Genomic DNA, 20,841 nt, shown 5'->3' with positions numbered 1-20,841 from the left:
CCTGAGTTCTGGTCATCTATACTGCTTTCCCTACATAAACTTTTGAGGTGTTTAAACAAAGTGATGATTCTCAGAAATTTTAGGAACTGAAGGCTATTGAGAATCTTTCATGTGTCAAGTATGAAAGAAGGTATCTTTAAGGAAACTGTGGAGGGCTTGGGAAAAGTAGTTACTTGGTACTTCAGGCTATGTTGAATTCACTTCTATTGTTTAGCTCTCTCATTCATTTAACAAAGGCATAATCTCTCATTTAACAAAGGTATAATATTTTTCTGTACCATCCTTCTTTTCCCAAATGTATATTTAAAAAGATAGATGAAGTATGAAAGAGATGATGTTGTGTGGTATTGTGAACTTGCTGGGAAAAATGTGCTGCCTTAAAAGTTTGCCGGTGCTCATGATAATGCAAATGTGGACCTTGACATACATATCATGTACTATGCACTCAGTAAGGCTCATCAATTAATAGAACCTCAGAAAATGCTAAAACAGCAAAAAATAATAATTTTAAGAATGGGAATAAAAATCAGGCAGAAATTTGTAGGAAAAGGTTCTATCTATTCCTCCATCTATCTTCTGTCTCTTAGGAAAACTCATCAGGATCTTGAAATTCTGAGAGATGTTGCTTTATTGGTTGATCTGAAATTTTTGAGATAAGAGCATGATTAAAATCAGAATGTCATACTGTGTTAAATACCTGTAAAAAAAATTCAGCATCTTTGGTTTTCAGCAAAAGGGAAATATTTTATTACTGCTGTGTTAAAGGGTTTCTATAACCCTTTTGAGGGTAGAAGTGCCAAAACGGTGCATGTGTTTTAAAATTAAGCAGTGCAATAGAAATGAAGGATTTTTTCAGTTTTGTAATATGTTGATAGGGTCATAACATGCAATGAATAATAAAAATTTATTACATAAAGAGATTATTAATCAGATACATATTTTATTATCTGTTCTTTTAATCAACCACTTCAGAGATACTAGAAAACTGCTAAATGCATGGTCTACATTTCAAAAAAATACTTCCAGGGGCAGTTCAAAGGGTTGCCTTTCAAACTTGAGTTTATTACAGTTTATTACAGCTTTTCTTTTCTACCTTTTACTGGTTTAGGCATCATATCAATGGTGAAGATTTTGATTAACATTTCAGACAAAATTCTAATGTTGCAAAAGATGCTGGAGGTGATCAGAAGGAAATTGTGCTTACTGTTGGAGTGTTGTTGTAGCTGATACTATTTTTAGATAATTCCCTTTTTAAATGGAGATTTGTTTTACAGTTTAGTGTAAATGAATGAAAATTACTCCAATTGTGGCATTACACATGAATTTATTTGGATTAAATATTCTTATGAGAGTCATTCTCAGCAGCTCTTGTGACAAAAACACAGATTTATTACATGCAAAAACTGCTAAAAGGTGCACTGGTGAAAAAACTGTGCTGTGTAGACATTTCTTCTTTGTTTGAGTGGGGTTTTTTTGTCCACAGATGTTAGCTGTTTTGTGTGGGAATAAAGGTGTTAGTTTATGAGTTTCTTGGAAAAACACGTTTAAAGGCTTTGAATGGATGAGATGTGTGGACTGAAGCGCCAGAGGACATTGCCGGAATGTTAGGTGAAACCCACAGGGAAATAATTCAACAGCAGCATCTGGAAAGGAACTGTATGTGGCTTTAGGGCTTACATTTAATGCAAGTAGTTAAGATGAGATTAAATATAGGTGTTAGTATGTGAGAAATGGAGGAACAAGGTAAGTGATGAAGGTGTATCATGTGGAACACTGGGATTAGGGAAGAGATTTAACAGAATCTGCAGCTGATCACAGCTGAATTTTTAAAACCCTGGAAACATAATTTGAATTGAACTACATACTAGCTTCATAGAAAGTAAAGCAGCATACATGAATACTCTATTGGGGAGTGAGAAGACAGAGTATAGGCCAGTTCATTGGCCTTGGCACATCACTTTTGCCAGAATGGGATGAATGAAGATGATGGAAAATCAAGCTACTAAGTCAGTTTGCTGTTGGCTATGCAGAGAGGAATCAACTGGTGATTGAGAATTTTCTCTTGTCTCTTTGCCATTTTTTGATATTCATGACTTGATTCAGTTTCCTAAGCACTAGATGTGAGATGCCCTAAGGTAGCTGAGATGGTTTATAGGGTTGGCAGGTATCGAATAGGATTTACAGGAGACCTGTGCTCTCTGGCACAATGGCTAGAGGTCAAGTCAGATGCATCCCAAATGCACAAGGGTGCCTGTAATTAGCCATCTGACTTGTGCCCCTACTGTTAGCGGAGTGGTTGAATATACTTTTGGCCATTTCTGACTGTGCTGAGAAGAGGCTTAATTCAGTTGGCCATTCTTCATTGATGACACCATTTAAGATGCCCCATAATATCCTCCTTTATTTCCAGCTTCCAAAAAGCCTATGTCCTGCATGCTGTGTTTAGGGAACCTTAAGACAGTTTATGCTAATATTTATGTTGTCTGTACAGGGATACCTAGGACACCTGTAGACATAACTTGTAGATACTTAAGTTCAGGTGTTTTAAAGTCCAGTTGAGTCCTATCATTAAGAACATTTCAGGACGTTTTGACCTTAAAAAGTGGTACGGCTGCATTGCCATTCAGTCCATGTAGCATTATCTTTTGTCAGTGTTGGGAAAAATCCTTCAGTTAGGATTATGTGTCACAGTAAAATGAAAGTACAGCAATTAGTAGTACTATTAGATATCTTTTTTTTTTGTCCTTCATTAACACTGGTCTTATTACCCATTTTACAATAACATACATTTCTTTCTCATCACTTTATTATTCAGAATATGGATGCTTAAACACCGCCAAACTTCCTGAAAGTCTAGAAGGGAAAGCTATAAAAAATCAGGAAATACCATGATTCATTTTCTCGTGACAACCCTTAATCTTCTCAAACTGTCTGAAGTGGTATGTTACCAATTTGAGTTTGTCATAGTGCCTCCAGTACCATTATATTTTCTTCCACTTGTTCCATTTCACTGTTTTCAGGTTTGCATGATTAGAATGTGCTAAAATTACTATTACATTACTATTTACTGTAATAAATTAGAAATTTAACCAGTTCAGAAGATGCTGTGACATATCCTTATTACATGAGTATATTTTAGTAAGCTTATAGAATGTGATAATTTATTTTAAATGTTTATTTTAAAACTAGCACCTTATATCTATACATTTTTAATATTTCATCATTTCATAAATATAAAAATATTTAATATTTAATATAAGGAAAAATTTTAATGCCTTTAACTATTTTCAGCTAAATAGGAAGAAAATTATATTCTTTAAATATGCTCACATTTGACTAATTTCATTATGAAAGTTTTTTATAACAGATTTTTATATGAAGATTTTTATAACATCAAGAATGGTGTAGTGTTCAAGTTATAATTTCCTTACCATTATTGGGACATTATTATGGTAACACTTTACAGATGTTATTTTTCTAAAGAGCTTTATAAATTTCAAATTCTCCTGCAGGATGAGTTGCCAATAGTGATGAAATAAATAGCCATTAAAATACTGTCATTTTAATCAGTGTCTTTTGGAAAAAGAGCTATGGAGAACATAGTGGTGGGCCACCTGTAGTTGAACTCATGATTTACTTGATCTTTTAGGCCCAGCATTTGGACACAGAAGATGATTTTGATTGCAATAGTAATGAAGAATAGTTGATTTACTTTCGGCTTTTAATTTTAATTCTTAAAGAACTATGCATAACTCACTTTTATTGACAATGAGTTGTTTAGAGACATTTACCTGATAGAGTGGATGGGCTGAATTGTCAGTATATTAATTTTCCCCATCACTGATATCCCAAAGTATTTTAAAGAGCCAATTACTTGCACATGTTGGATTTGTAATGATGGTCATGCCTCTGCTTTTTCAATGTGTGTGGAAAAACACCACTCTTTCTGCCTTCTAGAATTCTGTCTTTAGTCCTGCCTGTAAAACACTGTACACACCATAATACTATTACCATAAATAATAGTAGAGGAAAGTGTGGGAGGTTTTGGCTCCAGTGTCATCAGTGTGCTGTTGATCTCTGTTCTCTGTATCATTTTAATCCAGCCCAGATGGCAGAGTATAATTGCTTTTCCAGGCTTTGACCAAGATAGGGATATGGATGAAAGTGAGTTGGCTGTAAATCAGCTTGGTTAATGGAGAAATGCTGCTTGTTAGCCAAGGGAAGCATTTAGGGAAATAGAAAAAAGTAATGTATACACCATGTCCTGAAAATACATTTTTAATTTTTGCTGAAGTGAGTGGCTGTGTTGGCCTCCTGTTAATAATTGAGGTATCTAGTACCATTTATTATTGGTTTCCTTGTAACACAAGTCTTACTGTCGTTGTGTATGCCTCTGCTACCACCTGACACTACTAATTGATTCCTTGATCATTATTTTTCAAGTTACCAAAAATTGTCAGTGATTTCAGAACATCTGTGTGCTTTCTTAGATTGTAGAACTGTTTGCTGTAATTTGGGTATTCAGATCTTCAGATCTGGGTATACAAACGCGCTCTACATTTGTTGAAAACAGCAACAAATGGTTTTTAGAAGGTATCGAGTTGTCAGTGATAATTCAGAAAGTTCAGTCTCATCCAGGAGATTGTTATTTGACAAATGTAGCCTGTCGTTTTTGTTGTCAGGTTATGAATGAATTTTTGTAAAATATAGACATTAATATTAAAGAAGGTATTTCTTTATTTTCAAAGGTAGCGTACAATCTTTGGGCTTGTTTTTATCTTTCTGTTCATCCTGTTATGCTACTTCATTTTTTTCTAAGAGCATCCAACATCATAGCAGAGCATTGGACATAGTTTCCAGTTACTCTTAGAACTAGTGGCTGCTTCTGTTAGACACTCAGTCTCCAGTTCCTAAGATTTCTTTCTTTGAAGAGCTTTCAAAACAGCAGTTTTGTTAACCTGCCATAGGATTGTGGGATTTTCTGACCCACTGGAGCTTGTGTTTGGTAAATTTCAAGCCATGACTACAAGAGATGTCTGTGTGACTCTATACTGCCAAGTTGCCCTTGGCCACATTGTTAGAATGTAGCATGGACTCTCATGATTTTGATGATCACAATTTAAAATATGTAATGTATATAATTCAATGTATATAATTCATATTTCTTCCCTTTGCTTAATAAAGGGAAAGACTTCTGGGGGTCTGTAGCTATGTTCACATCAAAATTGCTTCATAGATATTTTCCAGTATATTTTCACTGGCTTTGTTTCTATTGAGTTGTGAAAATAACAATGAAATGTCTAAATTCATAATAAATCTTAAATGTTAATAATTATATGCTTATATTTTCCCATATTTACTTATATTATTTCAAATACTACCAATAATTGTATTTTATGTAAAACTTATGTATTTCTTCACAAATGTGTATATTAATAGATTTTGCTCATGACTATTATATAAAGTGGGAAATACTGTTTTATTGATTTTCTATTCATCATAGCCTTTAGTGTATCCCTGAGATAACACCACCAGTTAAGTTGTGTGCTGTCATTTCACCATATCTATGCTTTGTTGGGTTTTGGAGTTTGAAAGCGAAAGCATGAAAAGTTAGAAAGGAAGCATTTAATCAGGAGTAAAGCTAAAGGATATGGTCTAACAAATCATGGTTTTATATCCTGCTACTCAGACTTGCCTGGTGTAGTAGTTCAGTGTAACTTGTCAGTTTCGGAAGAAACACTCTTATATTTTGTGTTGTCTTCAAATAGTCTAGAGATCCAGAAGAATATCTAGTTTATGAAGAAACTGAGAAGGTCATAAAGAAATACAGAATAATATTGTTTCAAGATCACTATGGTAACCCATGTAATTAGTTTGACTAAGAGTAGTAGTTTCAGAATGCATTCCAAACACGCGACATGGTAAAAAAACAGTGAAGATTCTTTAAGCTTGTTTACTACTTCTGAACTATGCACTTCCTCATGGAAGGCAAAAATGAGTAATAACCTAAGAAGGAGCATGAGTTTAGTCTTTTATGTGATATGAAAAGTATGACAGAAAACAGCTTTCACCCTCTCATACATTTTAAAATGTATTATTGTTATATTTTATTCTTATGCTTTTCAAAAAATGAAAGTAGACACCTCCGAACAGTATTCAAATGTATGACTGCCCTTTCAATTAAACCAAACAGTTCCAGGCTTTCAGTTTATGTGTTCATATTTCAAGCTGAGTTTACATCAGTTGGTCATATGAGGTAAATTGTGTACTGGGGGCAGCTGCAGGTTCTGGTTTCCCATCCATTAAGTACATCCACTGTAAGCAAAATAGTAAACTACAAATCATAGAAAGTAATCTGCAGGTGTTTCACCAAAGTATGTGACAGTTGATTTCTTCTGATCTAATATAAAGGAAAATAGTCTAGAAAGTGAGGAATTCCTCCTTTCCCCTCTCTCAGACTCCTGCAGACAGAGATTATATTGATTTATTAACTCTGTAGCTCTTTAGAAAATGTGCTATTTTGTGTTTGTCTGAAAGAAGTGTTCTTTCTTATAGAAAGGAGTTCCTTGTTTTGCTACATCTGCATTTTTTATTTACATACATCACTGCATTTTGCTTAGACCAGGGAAATGCTATGAAACTGGTTTGCAAACTTAGTACCTGTGTGGTAATTGTGTGTGTTATAGGTGATTTACCACAATTGCGTATTATACCCAAGTTTTCTCTTTTATAAACATGGTTCTGTTTGTGTATCAGACAGAGCTCTTTTACTATTGGATTTCAGTGTATTTTTTCATGTCAAACCCTTGTTCATTGCTTGAATAAAACATTATTATTTGGGATTACTGTCTGATAGCTGTATCCTCCAGTGGATAAGGAGATAAATCAGAGCTAATACACAAAACACTAATGTTCAGATGTATTTTATGAGTGCTGCTACTCTAATTTGAAAAGTGTGGTATTTCTGGCCTCCATCAACAAAGCTTATCCTTAGGGTGCTAGGTATTAACAACTACTACACTTTTGTTTCAGATGCAACTGATAAGGGGCAAAGAAAGGGAGAAATAGGCTGCATTCTAATCCCAGCCTGTTTGACTTGGGGTACAGAAATACTCAAGGAGTATAGTTCTGAACTGGATGTTAAGGAACAAGGTTCAGATATTACAAGGAACTTTAGAATAAGAAATTCTTCTGGCAAGGAGAGGTGAGGGCCAGCAGCTCCCTAAGGGAGGGACCTGAGGGTGGTAACAGGCAGGTCCCCAGGCATTCCATGAGAGCTAAGTAGGATGTGAAGGGTAGGCCTACAGGTGGTATCCTAGAGGGTAGGCCTAGAGAGGGTTCAAGCACAAGTCCGGGTCATTTGGGCAAGTTTGTGATGCTAAAGGAAGTCCAAGGTTACAGCTGGGAGTGCAGGTCATTGAGTCATGGTCTGGCTTCTGTCCAGTGGAGGTAAGCAGAGTTGGCCATGCAACCCTGTGCCCCTCAGACAGGTCCATAGTGATGAGGGAGATCCAGGGTCAAACTGCAATTGGTCCATGGGTCTAGGTTTGGATCACTGTGAATTCTCTGTTTACAGAGGAGTCACGGGAAAACAAGGAGGCAAGAATTAAATTGGTCTGATTTGCTTCTAAGGTGTTTGGGCAGAAGAATGGAGATCATACCAATTGCTCCAAAGAGATGGTCTGAAATGACTTATATCTTTATTGGCCTGATGCTACCTAAGTATCCACGTGCTATATGATGCCTTTCATGTACCTGGAAAATTGTTGATGTTTAAGGTGACAGTTACATAGAGTATATTTTGGATTGTCTGCTGCGAACAGTGAAGTTTCTACATATTTATATGCCTTCGAGTTTTTCAGTGAGGAAGAATTTAATGGCAAAGGTGAAATCAGCAGCAGGATGGATTGGGAATTATGTCAGCAAGGAAGGCTGAAAACTTGATTTAGAATGATGGAAAGAATATATTCCCTACTGAAGGAATGAGGAACTCAAAGAAGTTCCTCCGATTTCTCTTGAAATCATCTCTAGATGATACATAGTTCATATGAAGGAAATGTTTCCTTGAGATTACAGCACCTGAATTAAGACATAAGTAGGTATCTACAGTTCTATCTGAAGTTCCTGTGATAGCCATTGCAGTCATGGGACAGGACTCAATTGCCTAAACATAGGTGCCTAAATGCCTTTTGAAACAATACATGAGACGTCTTTCTGGTGTAGTGATATTCTATGGATTGAAAAACGCACAAGACACTTGTGCCCTTCAGGAGTGTCATTCAGTCTCCTAGCAGTTAAACAAACCTGGCAATTGAGATCATCAGCCACTAGGTGTGAACCTTAGGATGACCTGACTTACTTTTTATCTCCATCAGCCATCTTGGAGCTTCTTCAGTGGAAATGGCAATTTAGACATCTGTTATGCCTTCATAAACGTGCACGGGGGGACCATTTAGAGGCTCAGTTAGTTGCCAAACAGATGTTCTAGTGCCATTTCAAGTGCCTGCCAGTTTAAAGACATCTTGATAGATTTGAAATGAGACCTGCATTAAATGCACAAAGTGGGACCCTTCCCTTTCTGAGCAGTACTTGGAGGCCAGAATGCTTGAAGTCATCCAGAATGACTCCAGGTAGATATATGTAGACAACAGCAGTGAGGTGTGGTTTCTTAATCTTGATCTGAATACCTTGTCTGCTGCAGCTTTAGAAGACCTATTCTATTGCTTTTTAAAACTTGTAGCTGTGTTCATGAGTAGTGCAGCTGAGTGTGACTTGAATGTTGTAGTTGTGTATAAGAATAGTATTCGTAATACGGCAACATTTTTCTTCAGTCTTTTGGGCATTCATTATTAATGTAATTTGTTACCTTTTGATTTGCCAGCTCATCAGAATACTTGTCAGATTTTTTTTCCAAGTCTTAATTTCTATTTTCTAAATAAAAGTAATAGGTTTTTTTTCTTTATTTGTTTATTAGTTAATATTATTTGTACACTATCACCTTTGCCTTTACCATTAAAGTCCTCTTTGTCAGCAGGATTAGAGCAAACAACTGGCCACTCCAACAGCATAAGCATAATTCTTGTAGTTCAGTTAAATTTCTTTCTGTTTAAAATCATATTTCTTACATTTTCGTATGGAAGACTTTTACAGTAAACAACTCTGCAACAATAAGAAGTAGTGTATTATCAGATTATATTGGATTTTAATAATTAACATAAATGACAGCAAGAATCTTAGGACCAGTACTTTACCATAGCAATCCCTACAGTGAATTCTCTGTCGATTCAGACAATCTCTTGATATGTGTAAATCGCTACTCTTTCATGAGCTCAAACAGGCCTTCTGACCTCAACAATTATTTGGTTTATTTCAGATAAGTTATCTCTGCTCTTAACTAATTTTATTCTGTGATTATTTACTTGCTTTTTATATTTTGGACATGTCTCTGTTGACTGAATTATTTTTTGAAGTAAGAAGTCCCAGTATTTCTACTCATTAAGTGCCAGGCTACTGTTTTATCTATGACATCTAGTTTATAGCCCAGGATCAGTTTTGCCATTTCATTTTTTTTACTTAGTATCAGAAACAATATGGAGGGTCCTAAGTGTTATCTTATGTATTGCTGTTATTGAAACACATCTGGTATGTCAATGGAATTTTTGGGGTATGTCTGTGTTAACATCCAGGTCATGCATATAAAGTGATATCAATAAGAAAACTTGATTTGAAGAAAGGTTATCAGGGGTTGAGAGTTTTTGCTAGTCAAGGTCCATTCTTGGCTATTCTTCACCCAGTTGTCATGTCAGCAGCATACAGCAGCAGTTCTAGAATGCTCAGTTTATCTTTACTGAGGGATATTCCTCAGGTGCATCCCACTGTTTTTTGAATCTTCTCCATTTTTTATCTAGTTAAGATGGAAATGAATATGTTATATATCTGCCTTCTAGTAGTGTGAACTATGTCAACAAGGATTTTAATTTCTTCCCGTTTATTTCCTCTAGGTCTTGTAAAGTTTAGAGACATCTATGTGTTCAGAAGATTGACCAGTTTTCTTTGTTCTCCTTCCAGCAATCATATTATTTATCATGGAGCCTTCTCCTGTTTTTTTTTGGGTATTTTTCCATGTCACTGCAGATATGCATTATGGAGTTTGATGCCACCTCTCTGCTGATTCTTGTTGAAAACTGTTTTCCTGAGTTGTTCTTCTTTGTACAAGATGGACCTACCTTTGTTCAGTTGTCCTCTGTGCCAGAACACCACCTTGTGGAAAAGGAAAGCAGAGCTTTATCTTGCTTGGTTAGAAGGATTGAAAAGACTTGAACCTCCAGATCCTTCTCTTTTATGTTTTTCAGTTACTTTTGAGAAGCTCTAGGGAATATTTGCCATTGCTGTGTCTGTCCTTATGAATGACCTTCATGGAATAAAAATCAGAAAGCTGAAGGAATCTCAGCACCTTTAGTAGAAGTAATGAAATAGTGATAGAGCTTAAAAGGTGTGTTTATTTAATTTGTTTACATTTATTGTTACATTAGGGAGATTTTACTGCTTTAATTAAAAGTTACTAGGGTTTTCTATAATGAACCTAAATTTGCAGCTATTTATAGTTGGGAGAAAATGTTTCCATGCAGAAATTTGGCATTCAATATCTCAAGCTAAATGGTTTGGTTTTCCTTTTTCTATTTCTTTTAAAAATACTCTTTGGCTGCATTCTGTTTTGAGGGAGGCAGGGTTTTTTTTTTTTTTTTTTTTTTGTGGTTTTATATGCTTTTTTGTGCTCCCTTGGCAAGACTTGATACATGGAAAAAAAAATTTTCCAGGCTCTTAGTCTTTTATGTCAGCTATTTCCTTTTCGATATTTAAAACATGATACTTTTTTAACAGAGACCCTGTATTATTCAATAAGCAGTCACCCCTAAGTATTTGCCATTACTACTTTTCATATATTGTTACATAAAAACAGTTCATATAGTTCAAGTTAGTAAATATTTTTTCTGAAACAAAATTGTATACCTGGCATGTTTAGTGGTACTAAAATTGGTACTTGTGTATTTCTGCAAAGTTCACAATTTCTCATTCATTGAAAATGTAGAAATTTGTTTTCATTTTTCTGTTTCTATTTTCTAATTATTATCTGTGTGGCATTTAATACCATACTTGAAGGAGTTGAAATTCTCTAAGTTGGTCTCGTTGGTTCAGAAAATCATCCCTTTTACCCAAGGGTGTGCTGTACATTTGAAATGCTCCAGTTAGAGTTTGGGGAAATGAGTCTTTTAATTCAATGGTCTGATGCCATCCAGGTAGTAAACAGCTAAGTGTTTAAACTCTGCCTAAGTTCTTACAGACTTCAGTGTGTTCTGTACATTTGGAGCTTGACTAGTGAGTGCAGATGGCATTGAGCCTGGCACAGAATGTGACTCTTGACTCAGGTGATTTCTTCAGATGTTATTTAAGTAATGTCCAGATACTCTGCAAGTGTGCAACTATGACCAGAAAACTTCCTAGAACGTGGAGTCTCCTCTTTCTTCCCAACAGCTTTGTCAAGTACATATTTCTTTCTCTCTTGGAACAATGTCCCAAGAGTTACAGATTATTCACAGGACAGGTGAGATTCCTTTACTCCTTGGATTCAAATTGGGCTACATCATAGAAAAATGCTAGTCACTTTAGCAGAAGATGGTACACATACTCTTATAGTCTCCAATTTTTTTCTGAGTTCTATCCAGCAGCAATGGACTGTAAAATATATAAACAGTACACTGGGATTTGAACCTAAGTATTCTGCCTGTCTTTGACTTGCTTCTTATCTGAGCTTTAGGAATGAAGCACAAGAGAAATTATTACTTATGCTGGTGAGAAGGATGATCAGAACAGAATTTGTGAGATGAAAAAGAAACTGGCGGAGGAGGAAATAGGAGATAATATTGAAAGCAGATTTATTAGACTGGAAAGACATTGCTGGTAGAGTTCCTCCATGATGTTTTTAAAATATCTTTCTTCTAATCTATTTTTTTTGAGATAATATATGTTTGTACTAAAATAAGGTAATGATGTTAGTCCAAAAGTTTTCACAAGAAAGTATTGAGGTGGTAATATCTGCTGATAACAGAAGGACAGGAGACATTTTCAGTACAACATTGGATGCCACACAGGAGAAACTGAATAACATTGAAGATAGGAGCAATCAAGGTACCATAAATAAAATTAGATTAAATACAATGCAAAACAAGACTCTTCTGGACTCAGAGGCAAGAAGTTTACTCTAAGCTGTTATGAGTTCATCAGCTTGAAGAGTATACAAATTTGTCTATAATATTGCCTTGAGTTTCCAGTATGTGGGAATCATTCCCTATGTGGTTCTCAGTGTTGTTCTCACTTGGTGAACAGTGAACTGAAGTTGAGACTGACTAGTGAATAGGAAGGCTATAGAGAAAATCAGGGGCTGAGACTATGGTTCCAGAGAGATTGATTATCTAATATCACAAACAGAAAATAAAACCAATACTTGAATGCCTTTCTGCAATATACCCTCCAAACTTTTGACCCCTATGAACTCCAAGGGCTGCAGACATCACCTGATGTGTCTGTGTGAACTGTTCGGAAAAGACAAGCACAGCTCTTCACTCCCACAAAATTTTGCCACAGTAGGCACTAAACAGGATTTACAAGATTTGGTCTAGAAAATGAACACTTTTTTTCTCAAAGTTTATGGGCATTTTCCATGCTCTAAATTATGTTTTGGTTCACATAATCTATCTTAGCTCTCTTTTTATTTTCCAGTCACAGCTTCACTCATAGCACAGCTGTGGCATTTGTCTTGCAACAAGAAGGATCTGATAATCATGAAATAACCCAGATTTATGCCCTTAGTGCTGAAGCAGTGCCATATTTGTGAAAATAACTTAAGAGGAACAATATGCAGCAGATGTGAAGGTTTTACCTTCACATTTAAGTAGGTTTATACTGTCAGTGAGTGTGGGCTTAGCAGGGCCTGACAGAGTTTCAACTTACCAGATGTTCCATGTGATCAAATAGATGCTATACAGCTGTTTCCCATTCTTTTTACCGGGCTCAGATAAATACACAGTAAATGGTCTGAAATATATTTATTGTATTTTGGCAAGTCCTACAGAGAACTGCCCACAGGCACCAAGAATGCAGGGAGAAACCAAGGGTGCTCATAGGCATGTTCATTTTCCATTAGTGAGGAGAAATTAGCTGCTGTGTGGTTAGAACAACCCTGATGATACTAGTCAGAGAGGAGTAAAATATGGGGTTTTCCTTTGGCTGTGGATGTTGTGAGATTAGTGGCTGTATTTACGGAGCGTCTCCAGTCTGGAGGAGCTGTTACTCCCACGGCCAGAAGCTGTCTCCCTGAGCTGAGTGTCACCCTTCCAGTGGTGTTAAAATCCCTGGAGAGGTGGTGGGTTCAGTGGAGCAGCTGTCCTGCAGGTAGCTCATGCTAATCCCAGCTCAGGCTTTCAACACTGGAATGGAGAACTGGTTTGGCTTCTGTCTTCAGTGCGATACAGAAAACAGCAAATTTCCAGAGCTTCTGGCAGGGCTGCCTGTGTCTCTCCTGTCCACTCCTGAGCATGGGCAGCATGCCCCAAATTAGCCATGGGGTGTGTTTTTAAGGGCACACAGCTTTTGGGGTTTAATCCAGCCAACTGCTCTGAACTGTTTCAGGATTTATAGGTCCAGTTTACATTAACTGCCACACCTGTCAACTTGATTCAATCACAGAGCAGCTAAATAATAAAAAAGGAAGTTTCATTTCCCTTCACCTGCTTTCCTGTTCTAATTTCTCCTTCCTCCCCCTCCAGTTCCCCATACTCTCCTTAGCCCTTTGACCTTACTGCTGCCTTCCTTCCCTCTTGTCTCTGTCGGCCTCCTGCCTTTCCATAGCTGCTCTTACACCTGAAAAATTCTTCTTTTCTACTAGAGGCTTTCCTTGTTCTCCTTTAAATCCTTTTTTAAAACCTTCATTTTCAGTCAGATAAATAACTTTAATTTTTCATTAATAATCTCTTTAACATTTCTTGACTGCTATGTTCTTTTCAGATTTATAGCCAAGTCTTGCAAACATTTACAGAGAAGTACCTGTTTAGTTAAATTGAGAACATTCAGTTATAAGTTTGGAGGACTGGATTGTTCATTGGAAAGATTTTTGAAATGGAAATATTTCTCTCTGTTCATTTAAGGTTTTATATACATTTTTAATAAACTTTTGTGACCAAAAAGGAGCAATGGAACATTCACTAACTCCTGTTTTTAACTTTTATTCCTTAGGTCAAGGTGTGGAACATACTCTCACAGATTTTTAAATGCACTGAGCAAACTTAATGTTGATAATATAACTTTATACCCTAAATCATATAAAAGGACAAGTACAAGCTGTACCTTTTGATCTTGGTGACCTTAATGGGTTTTTATTTCAGTATTGATTTTTATTTCAGGAACCTCAAGCATCTGGTCTGCCTGAGTACATAAAGATTGTAGAAGTTGGGCCGAGGGATGGTTTACAAAATGAAAAGGTAACTTTTCTCTTTTTATTTTTGTGTGTGCTTTGACTTGGATGTTAGCATTATTTTCATTGTGTAGAACATGTCCATCCTGCTAATTATGTTTCTTTCATTTTGTAATGTTAAATATATCTATTTTCATATTGATAACTTTCCTTTATATTAGAATGAAAGTGTATTCCTATTTACCCAGCTTTTAGATCATATAATTTCTTTCTATACTTGGCTATCTAGCCTTTCTGTTACTCAACATTTCTTTTTACTGTAATTTGTCTTGTCAGTCAGTAACATTATGTTGTGACATAATTGGTAAACACTTTGAAACACTGGCTATCTTTGTAACTTGTGTTTCTGCTTCAAGTGTTAATGTAGAAGGAATAGTGAAATAGGTTTTGTCATGCTTCTTGCTGGAGAGACACGGGAAAAAATTATTGCTCTTTTGATAGCATTATTTGCCTGAAGGGAGGGGAAGGGAAATTGCTTGGTAGGGAAGCATGGAAGAAGATTGAAAGAGATTATGGGGTAAATGTGTAGAAGCAGTCATCTATTTCCACAAATGGGAGGATAAGATCACATATATCGTTACTGATATCAGAGATACTAGTGGTATTAGCAGAGTAAGACTTACACTGCCTCAGCTGTGCAACTTTTTTCCTCCCATTTTTTGCTGGTCACACTGTTAGTATTTTCTTTGTCAGTTCTTGCTAGTTTGGTGTTTAGTTAATAAGAAATAACGAGGACAGGTCTATAACCAGTTACACAGAAGTGCTTCCTTTTGTGATGGACAGAAAATGGAGTAAGATCATTGTATACTGCCTAGTACCTTCCTTGTACCTTCCTTATACTTCCTTCTTTCAGGAAGCGGTAATTATGGTAAAATGTGTAAGTCTAGTTCATTATTTTTAAAAAAGTATTGATTATGTACAGGAAACATTTGTCTTACAAAAGTTTCTTATGCATGAAATACTTCGTTAAAGTATATCTTCATGTCTACAGATGATAGTCCCAACTGATACAAAAATTGAGTTCATCAACCAGCTTTCCAAAACAGGCCTGCCTGCAATAGAAGTGACCAGTTTTGTTTCATCCAAATGGGTGCCTCAGGTATGTAAAATCAGCTTCATTCAGAACTATTTCAGTTTAAGTGACATTCCATTTATTTATGTAACATTAATTTGAAAATAGAGATTTGGGATGGTGGCACAACATTAACATAATTTAACGTTGCTCCTACTTCTTTGCTACTCTTCTAAAACTAGTTGTCATTGATGTAAAAAAGAAAATTAGTATACGTTATTTTCTTTTACTTTAAATGAAATATAGTTTTCCGCATTTGGAAATGTGTTTGGAAGATCTAAATTTGGGACTTCTGTATATGTAGTAGTAAGGCACATTACTTATTTTGGAGTTCTAGAGCTCTAGCAGCAACTACACTTAATTTTTTATAAGATTGTAGTAATTTGCTTATTATTTTTCTAGAATTAATTTTTACATTTGCTAGAATGCAGCAGAAACCTAGCCTTTCTTGAATTGGCAGCAGAACTGCATTGGCATTAGATTGCCATGTTTCCATTTGAGATTTAACACTGCAAATTCAGGCTTAGTCCTGAAGTTTAATATTTAGCACCTGTTTGTATTAATTGCAAATTAATTATTTTCTGCAAATAAGGAAATAAGTAAATACTTGTATATGTAATTTAAACTATTCTTCAAGAAACTGCACACTTGTTTGTACAGGAGAATTTGAATACTTTATATTGGACAAGGAGCATATAAGTTATTTAAAAATTAAAACAAGACGTTAATTAATTTGAGAAAATACTTCCATTTTAACAATGTCTATTGCATGTTGCACATCTGACAAAATGCAGATAAAGTTTTTACATTTTAATCTGAGAATAGATCCTGGGCCTGGACTGTATTCTAGGCTTTTCTCTGAGAAAAGCATAGTACAGCCATGCTTCTTCATGAGTTAGCAAAGCAAATTGTACAACACTCTGAGGGACTCCTTTGCTTTATTTAAGTGCTCTCAGGGTCACCAGGGAAGAGTCTAGAAGAAAGATAATAGGGAAGACCCACAGAAGAGTGACAATGCAGAATTTCTTTGGCATCAGTGCAGGGGCAATGATATCTTGTCTGCTAAGCTGGAAAAGGTCAAGTTTTTCTAAGTGCCATCACACTTTGCCAGTTACTGCAACAGAGAATAATGTAGTGTTTTAAATGTTAGAAGAACAAGTCTGAAGCAAAGGTGTATTTCTTCCTTTCTTAATTATTTCCTTCTCCTGTGAGCCTTTACGAGGACCAAATTTAGCACAGGTTTGTTAGTTTAGAAGAAAATGAGCAATCCCTTCTTGTCTTAAATCCAGGTCTGAATACTTTGTTTTAATAGCTTAATTAGTGGTTTTTTATTATTTATTTATTTATTAGGTTTTCTTATTACTTTTATTTAAAAGATAAGATTGTGTTGCTTTGACAGAGAGTACACTCTTGACTTTTTCTTTGCACTTTCTTTTTTTCATAGGTCATGGGAATAGAATTTACTATGAGGCTTTAGATCACTCATTCACTTATTTCTGTTTTTAGTATTTTATGCCATTTTCGTATTTAAAATGGTATTTTATGGTTTCCCATCCACTGTTGTTTTTGGCAAAGATTTTTTTTTTACTGAAAAATCTAAAAGAAAAAGTTTCGCAGTAGCTAGGTGCCATATAAAACAGGATCCCACACCTATAACATAAACAGCTAAAAAGTATAAATATCTACTATTAGGAAGCTTATTTTTTAAGAAATTGGGAAAAGAAATGTATTACTACAATTTAAAATCTTATAACATGCAATATGTGCAAAGTTGGGATTTTACTTACAGGAAAAATAACAATGGGACAGATTCAATACTCCAGATTCAACTGGAGTTGGATCTGGCAGGTTTATACTGGTTGAAAAAGTATCATTTTGGTTTTCCAGTATATTTTAAGACAGGCTATAATTGTGGAGAGTGAATTTAATTCCAGCATTTGCCATTCAATTAATCATTTGGATTCAGACATTCTTTTTTGCCCTGAGAAATGTAGCTACTACTTATATTGAATTGAGGAATAAAAAATTGTTCCTAAAATACTAACAGAGATTTTTGTGATGTTATCAGACCAATTTAATTCACATAAGAGCAAATACAAAAAGTTTTGTGCTATCACTTATTTCTGGATAAGAAACAAGTTGTGTCTGGCTTTAAAACACTTCTTGCACCATGTATCCACTTCCTTATAGATACATGTTGGGTTTATATTTGAAGATGAATACATGGATTTTTCTGATATTTTTAATCCATTCATTTTCATAGAAGGAAGCCGGTGACAGGAAGATTCCAGGTTATAAGTAGTATTCTTAGTTAATAATGTTTTATAATTTAATATCATGTATTTAGAATTGTGGTACTATACTGGAATTGTAGCTATCAATAAGGTATCTGCTGAATGTAAGGAGTAATAAAAACTCTGTAGTTCATGTATATTTTCACATGGTACTTCTCAAAATACTTTTCACCAGTGTGGAAAAGAAACAGAAATCCAACATAATAGTGTTTGCTTGAGAGATTGCTTCTATGAGAACTCATTTAAAAAGCATTTAAAATGCACTATTCTTTTTTTAAAACTCAGAATCTTTAAAATATTAAATAAGAGGGATATGTTTTATTAATTGTATTGTTTTCAGGTATGCACACCATAGAAAAAATTTGCTTTTAACGCACTTCTTTTAAGAAAATCTGTTTATCTAAAGAATCTGCCTTTTATTAAATGAGTGTTTAATTCATCTTCTTCATTAGTACAGGGAGTATATTTAATCTTGAATGTATGAGAAAAATGTAAGAGTATCTTAAAAAGGCACATTTTATTTTGTGAGGGGAGACTAAGGAAAACAAGTACTCTGATTTTTGCTATAATAAAGAAGTATTTTCTTGTTTAGAAAGAAACTTCTGAATATATTAAATCATTGCACTATGTGGACAACTGGATTTTGCTTTATTCTTAAGAGTAGACATGTTTAGTCTTCAAATGTTCTGATTACAGTATTCAGTAATTCAAGTTCAGTTACGCTTAATATTGTGAAGTAGCATTTATCAGTGCTGAAGTTTTCAAGATTTCTATGATTTTTAAATCTCAGCTATTCTGTTAATTTCACCTATTAAGTCCAGTGAAGCAAAATACAGGTTGCTGTAACACTTTATGAACAGCATGATCATGTCTGTCCATTTGTGATGCACATTATATTTTTACAAATACACACAAAGGAACACTGTAGAAGTCTTAGCCCCAGTTCTGTAATCATATAGATCTAAAAAGATCACAAGACAAATAAGTCAGAAATTAAGAAAAGAAAAAAGAGTATTTGTATAAAGTCAGTTTAACCCCTTTATTGTTAGACTTTTTGTATGAACTATACAAGTAATGAAGGCACAACCACAGTCTAAGTAAATTTCTATTTAGCTATGTAAAATCAGAAAATAACTGTTGATCAATAAATTATTTTAGATGGCAGATCACAAAGAAGTAATGAGTGGTATTGAGCGGCATCCTGGAGTACAGTATCCTGTTCTTACACCTAATCTTCAAGGTTTTCATTCTGCTGTAAGTGCCTTCATAAGAGTTGTCCACATTTACCTCTTTTATGTTGCAGACACTTTCTGTTCAGTACCAGAAACTAGCTTTTTAATGTTAGAAATAAGCTGTAGTTTTTTTTCACTGAAAAATTCAGTTCCTGTAATGAGATATCTGATAAAACAGAAACCTGTGCATAGCTGACTTAAGTATTGCAGACAGATTATAGTGCTACAACTTTGCCTCTGTGGAAGCCTGTATGAGTTTAATTAATTGTGCTTTATCTCTATCCTGTATTTAGTGATATAATGAAGGGAAAACAATGAAACAATAGTTGTAGATTATTCCTGCATTCTTCCTTGCTGATGTTTTTTTCCCTCTGAAAGAATATTTGTCTCTGAATTGTCTCTGTTGCTGAATTTTAGACATTACCCTGCAGAAAATAAATGCAAAAACTTCATACTTTTTCATTGAACAAGAGTGTTATTCTGGCTGGAGAGTGGGAGTTAGTTAGTTAACTATTCTCCTAAGCTTAAATGTTTTCTTCTCCTATCAGCTGGCTTTCAGCCTTCTAGTTTGCCTCATGTTAGTTGATTTACTGAGGTACTGAATACAAGTTCAGGCTAATTGCCTGTTCAGTGAAGTCACCACATTTACACATTTTCTAGACTGGTGTTTGCTCTGAGACTTCTCTCAGCAGACTCTCATGTACACATTTTCCATATTATCCTTATTGACTGTGACACCAAGACCAATGGAGCCCTTGATCCTAGAGTTGGCTCTAACAAGGAAATCCCTGTTGGTTATTGTTGCTGCTCTAGGCACATGCACACAGAGAGCTTTCCCAAGAATGACTTCCTGGTATTCAGGAGGAGCAGACAGTGTGCGAGTTGTTGTATGATCTTTTCCTTTTCTGAAAAGATGAATGTAGATATCAATCATTGTTGTTTGTATAGGTGATTCATGTGATTTCTTACATATTATTACCTTTATCATTCATCATTTAAACACGTTTAACTAATTGCTAAGAAGAGGCAGAAAATATGCCATAGTGAGTGATCACAAAATTTTATTCAATCTATCTGTATGCTCTAGCTTAAAAAAAAATTGGAATTAAAGTTAGATTTTAGATATACATGATATGCTTAATGTATTTTAAAATTTTAGAACGCTATACAGAATTAAATGCCTAATCTAATACTTTAATATAGTTTTATGATTCTGTTTTCTTTAAATGTATTTTTTAGATTGCAGCAGGAGCTACAGAAGTCTCAGTATTTGGTGCAGCGTCTGAATCTTTTAGCAAAATGAATATTAATTGTTCAATTGAAGAAAGCATGGAAAGGTTTGAAGAAGTCACTAAATCTGCAAGGAATATGAATATTCCAGTGCGTGGGTAAATATACAGATTCTGAAGTAATACAGAGTGACTGGAGTCATTGTTACAGGGGCTGTTTGGTACCAGTAGAAAAGTTTATCACCAAATTTTTACAATTTAGATGAATTGTAATAATCATCTTTTCTGTGTTTTTTATTTTTAAGATTGAATATACTTAGTTATTTTTGCATTTTTAGCTACTGATGGTGACTCTTTTGCTGTGGAAGCTGAAAAATGAAGGCTGTGTTTATGAAAGTTCATTATTCTAATTAATTTTTACTATCACAGATGACAATAAAATTTCTTTTGTTCTGTTGAGAATTCGTAACTCTGGTACCTTAATAAA

At 34.9% G+C, this 20,841-nt stretch overlaps 1 protein-coding gene across 2 annotated transcripts in view; it reads left to right on the top strand.

Moving 5' to 3' along the window:
* HMGCLL1 (3-hydroxy-3-methylglutaryl-CoA lyase like 1) overlaps positions 1-20,841 on the top strand; it is a 78,550-nt gene that overhangs the window by 7,214 nt on the left and 50,495 nt on the right. For both annotated transcript variants that reach the window (XM_086876112.1, XM_023922473.2), the window contains exons 2-5: positions 14,457-14,534; positions 15,519-15,626; positions 19,052-19,147; positions 20,365-20,513. In XM_086876112.1, coding sequence (XP_086732238.1) covers positions 14,457-14,534; positions 15,519-15,626; positions 19,052-19,147; positions 20,365-20,513 — 431 coding nt within the window. The remainder of the gene's footprint in view (positions 1-14,456; positions 14,535-15,518; positions 15,627-19,051; positions 19,148-20,364; positions 20,514-20,841) is intronic.

The sequence above is a fragment of the Cyanistes caeruleus genome, chromosome 2 (assembly GCF_971803275.1).
Source record: "Cyanistes caeruleus chromosome 2, bCyaCae1.hap1.1, whole genome shotgun sequence".
Classification (NCBI taxonomy): domain Eukaryota; kingdom Metazoa; phylum Chordata; class Aves; order Passeriformes; family Paridae; genus Cyanistes; species Cyanistes caeruleus.
The sequence above is the reverse complement of the archived record's forward strand: the minus strand, read 5'-3'. Positions and strand labels throughout refer to the sequence as shown.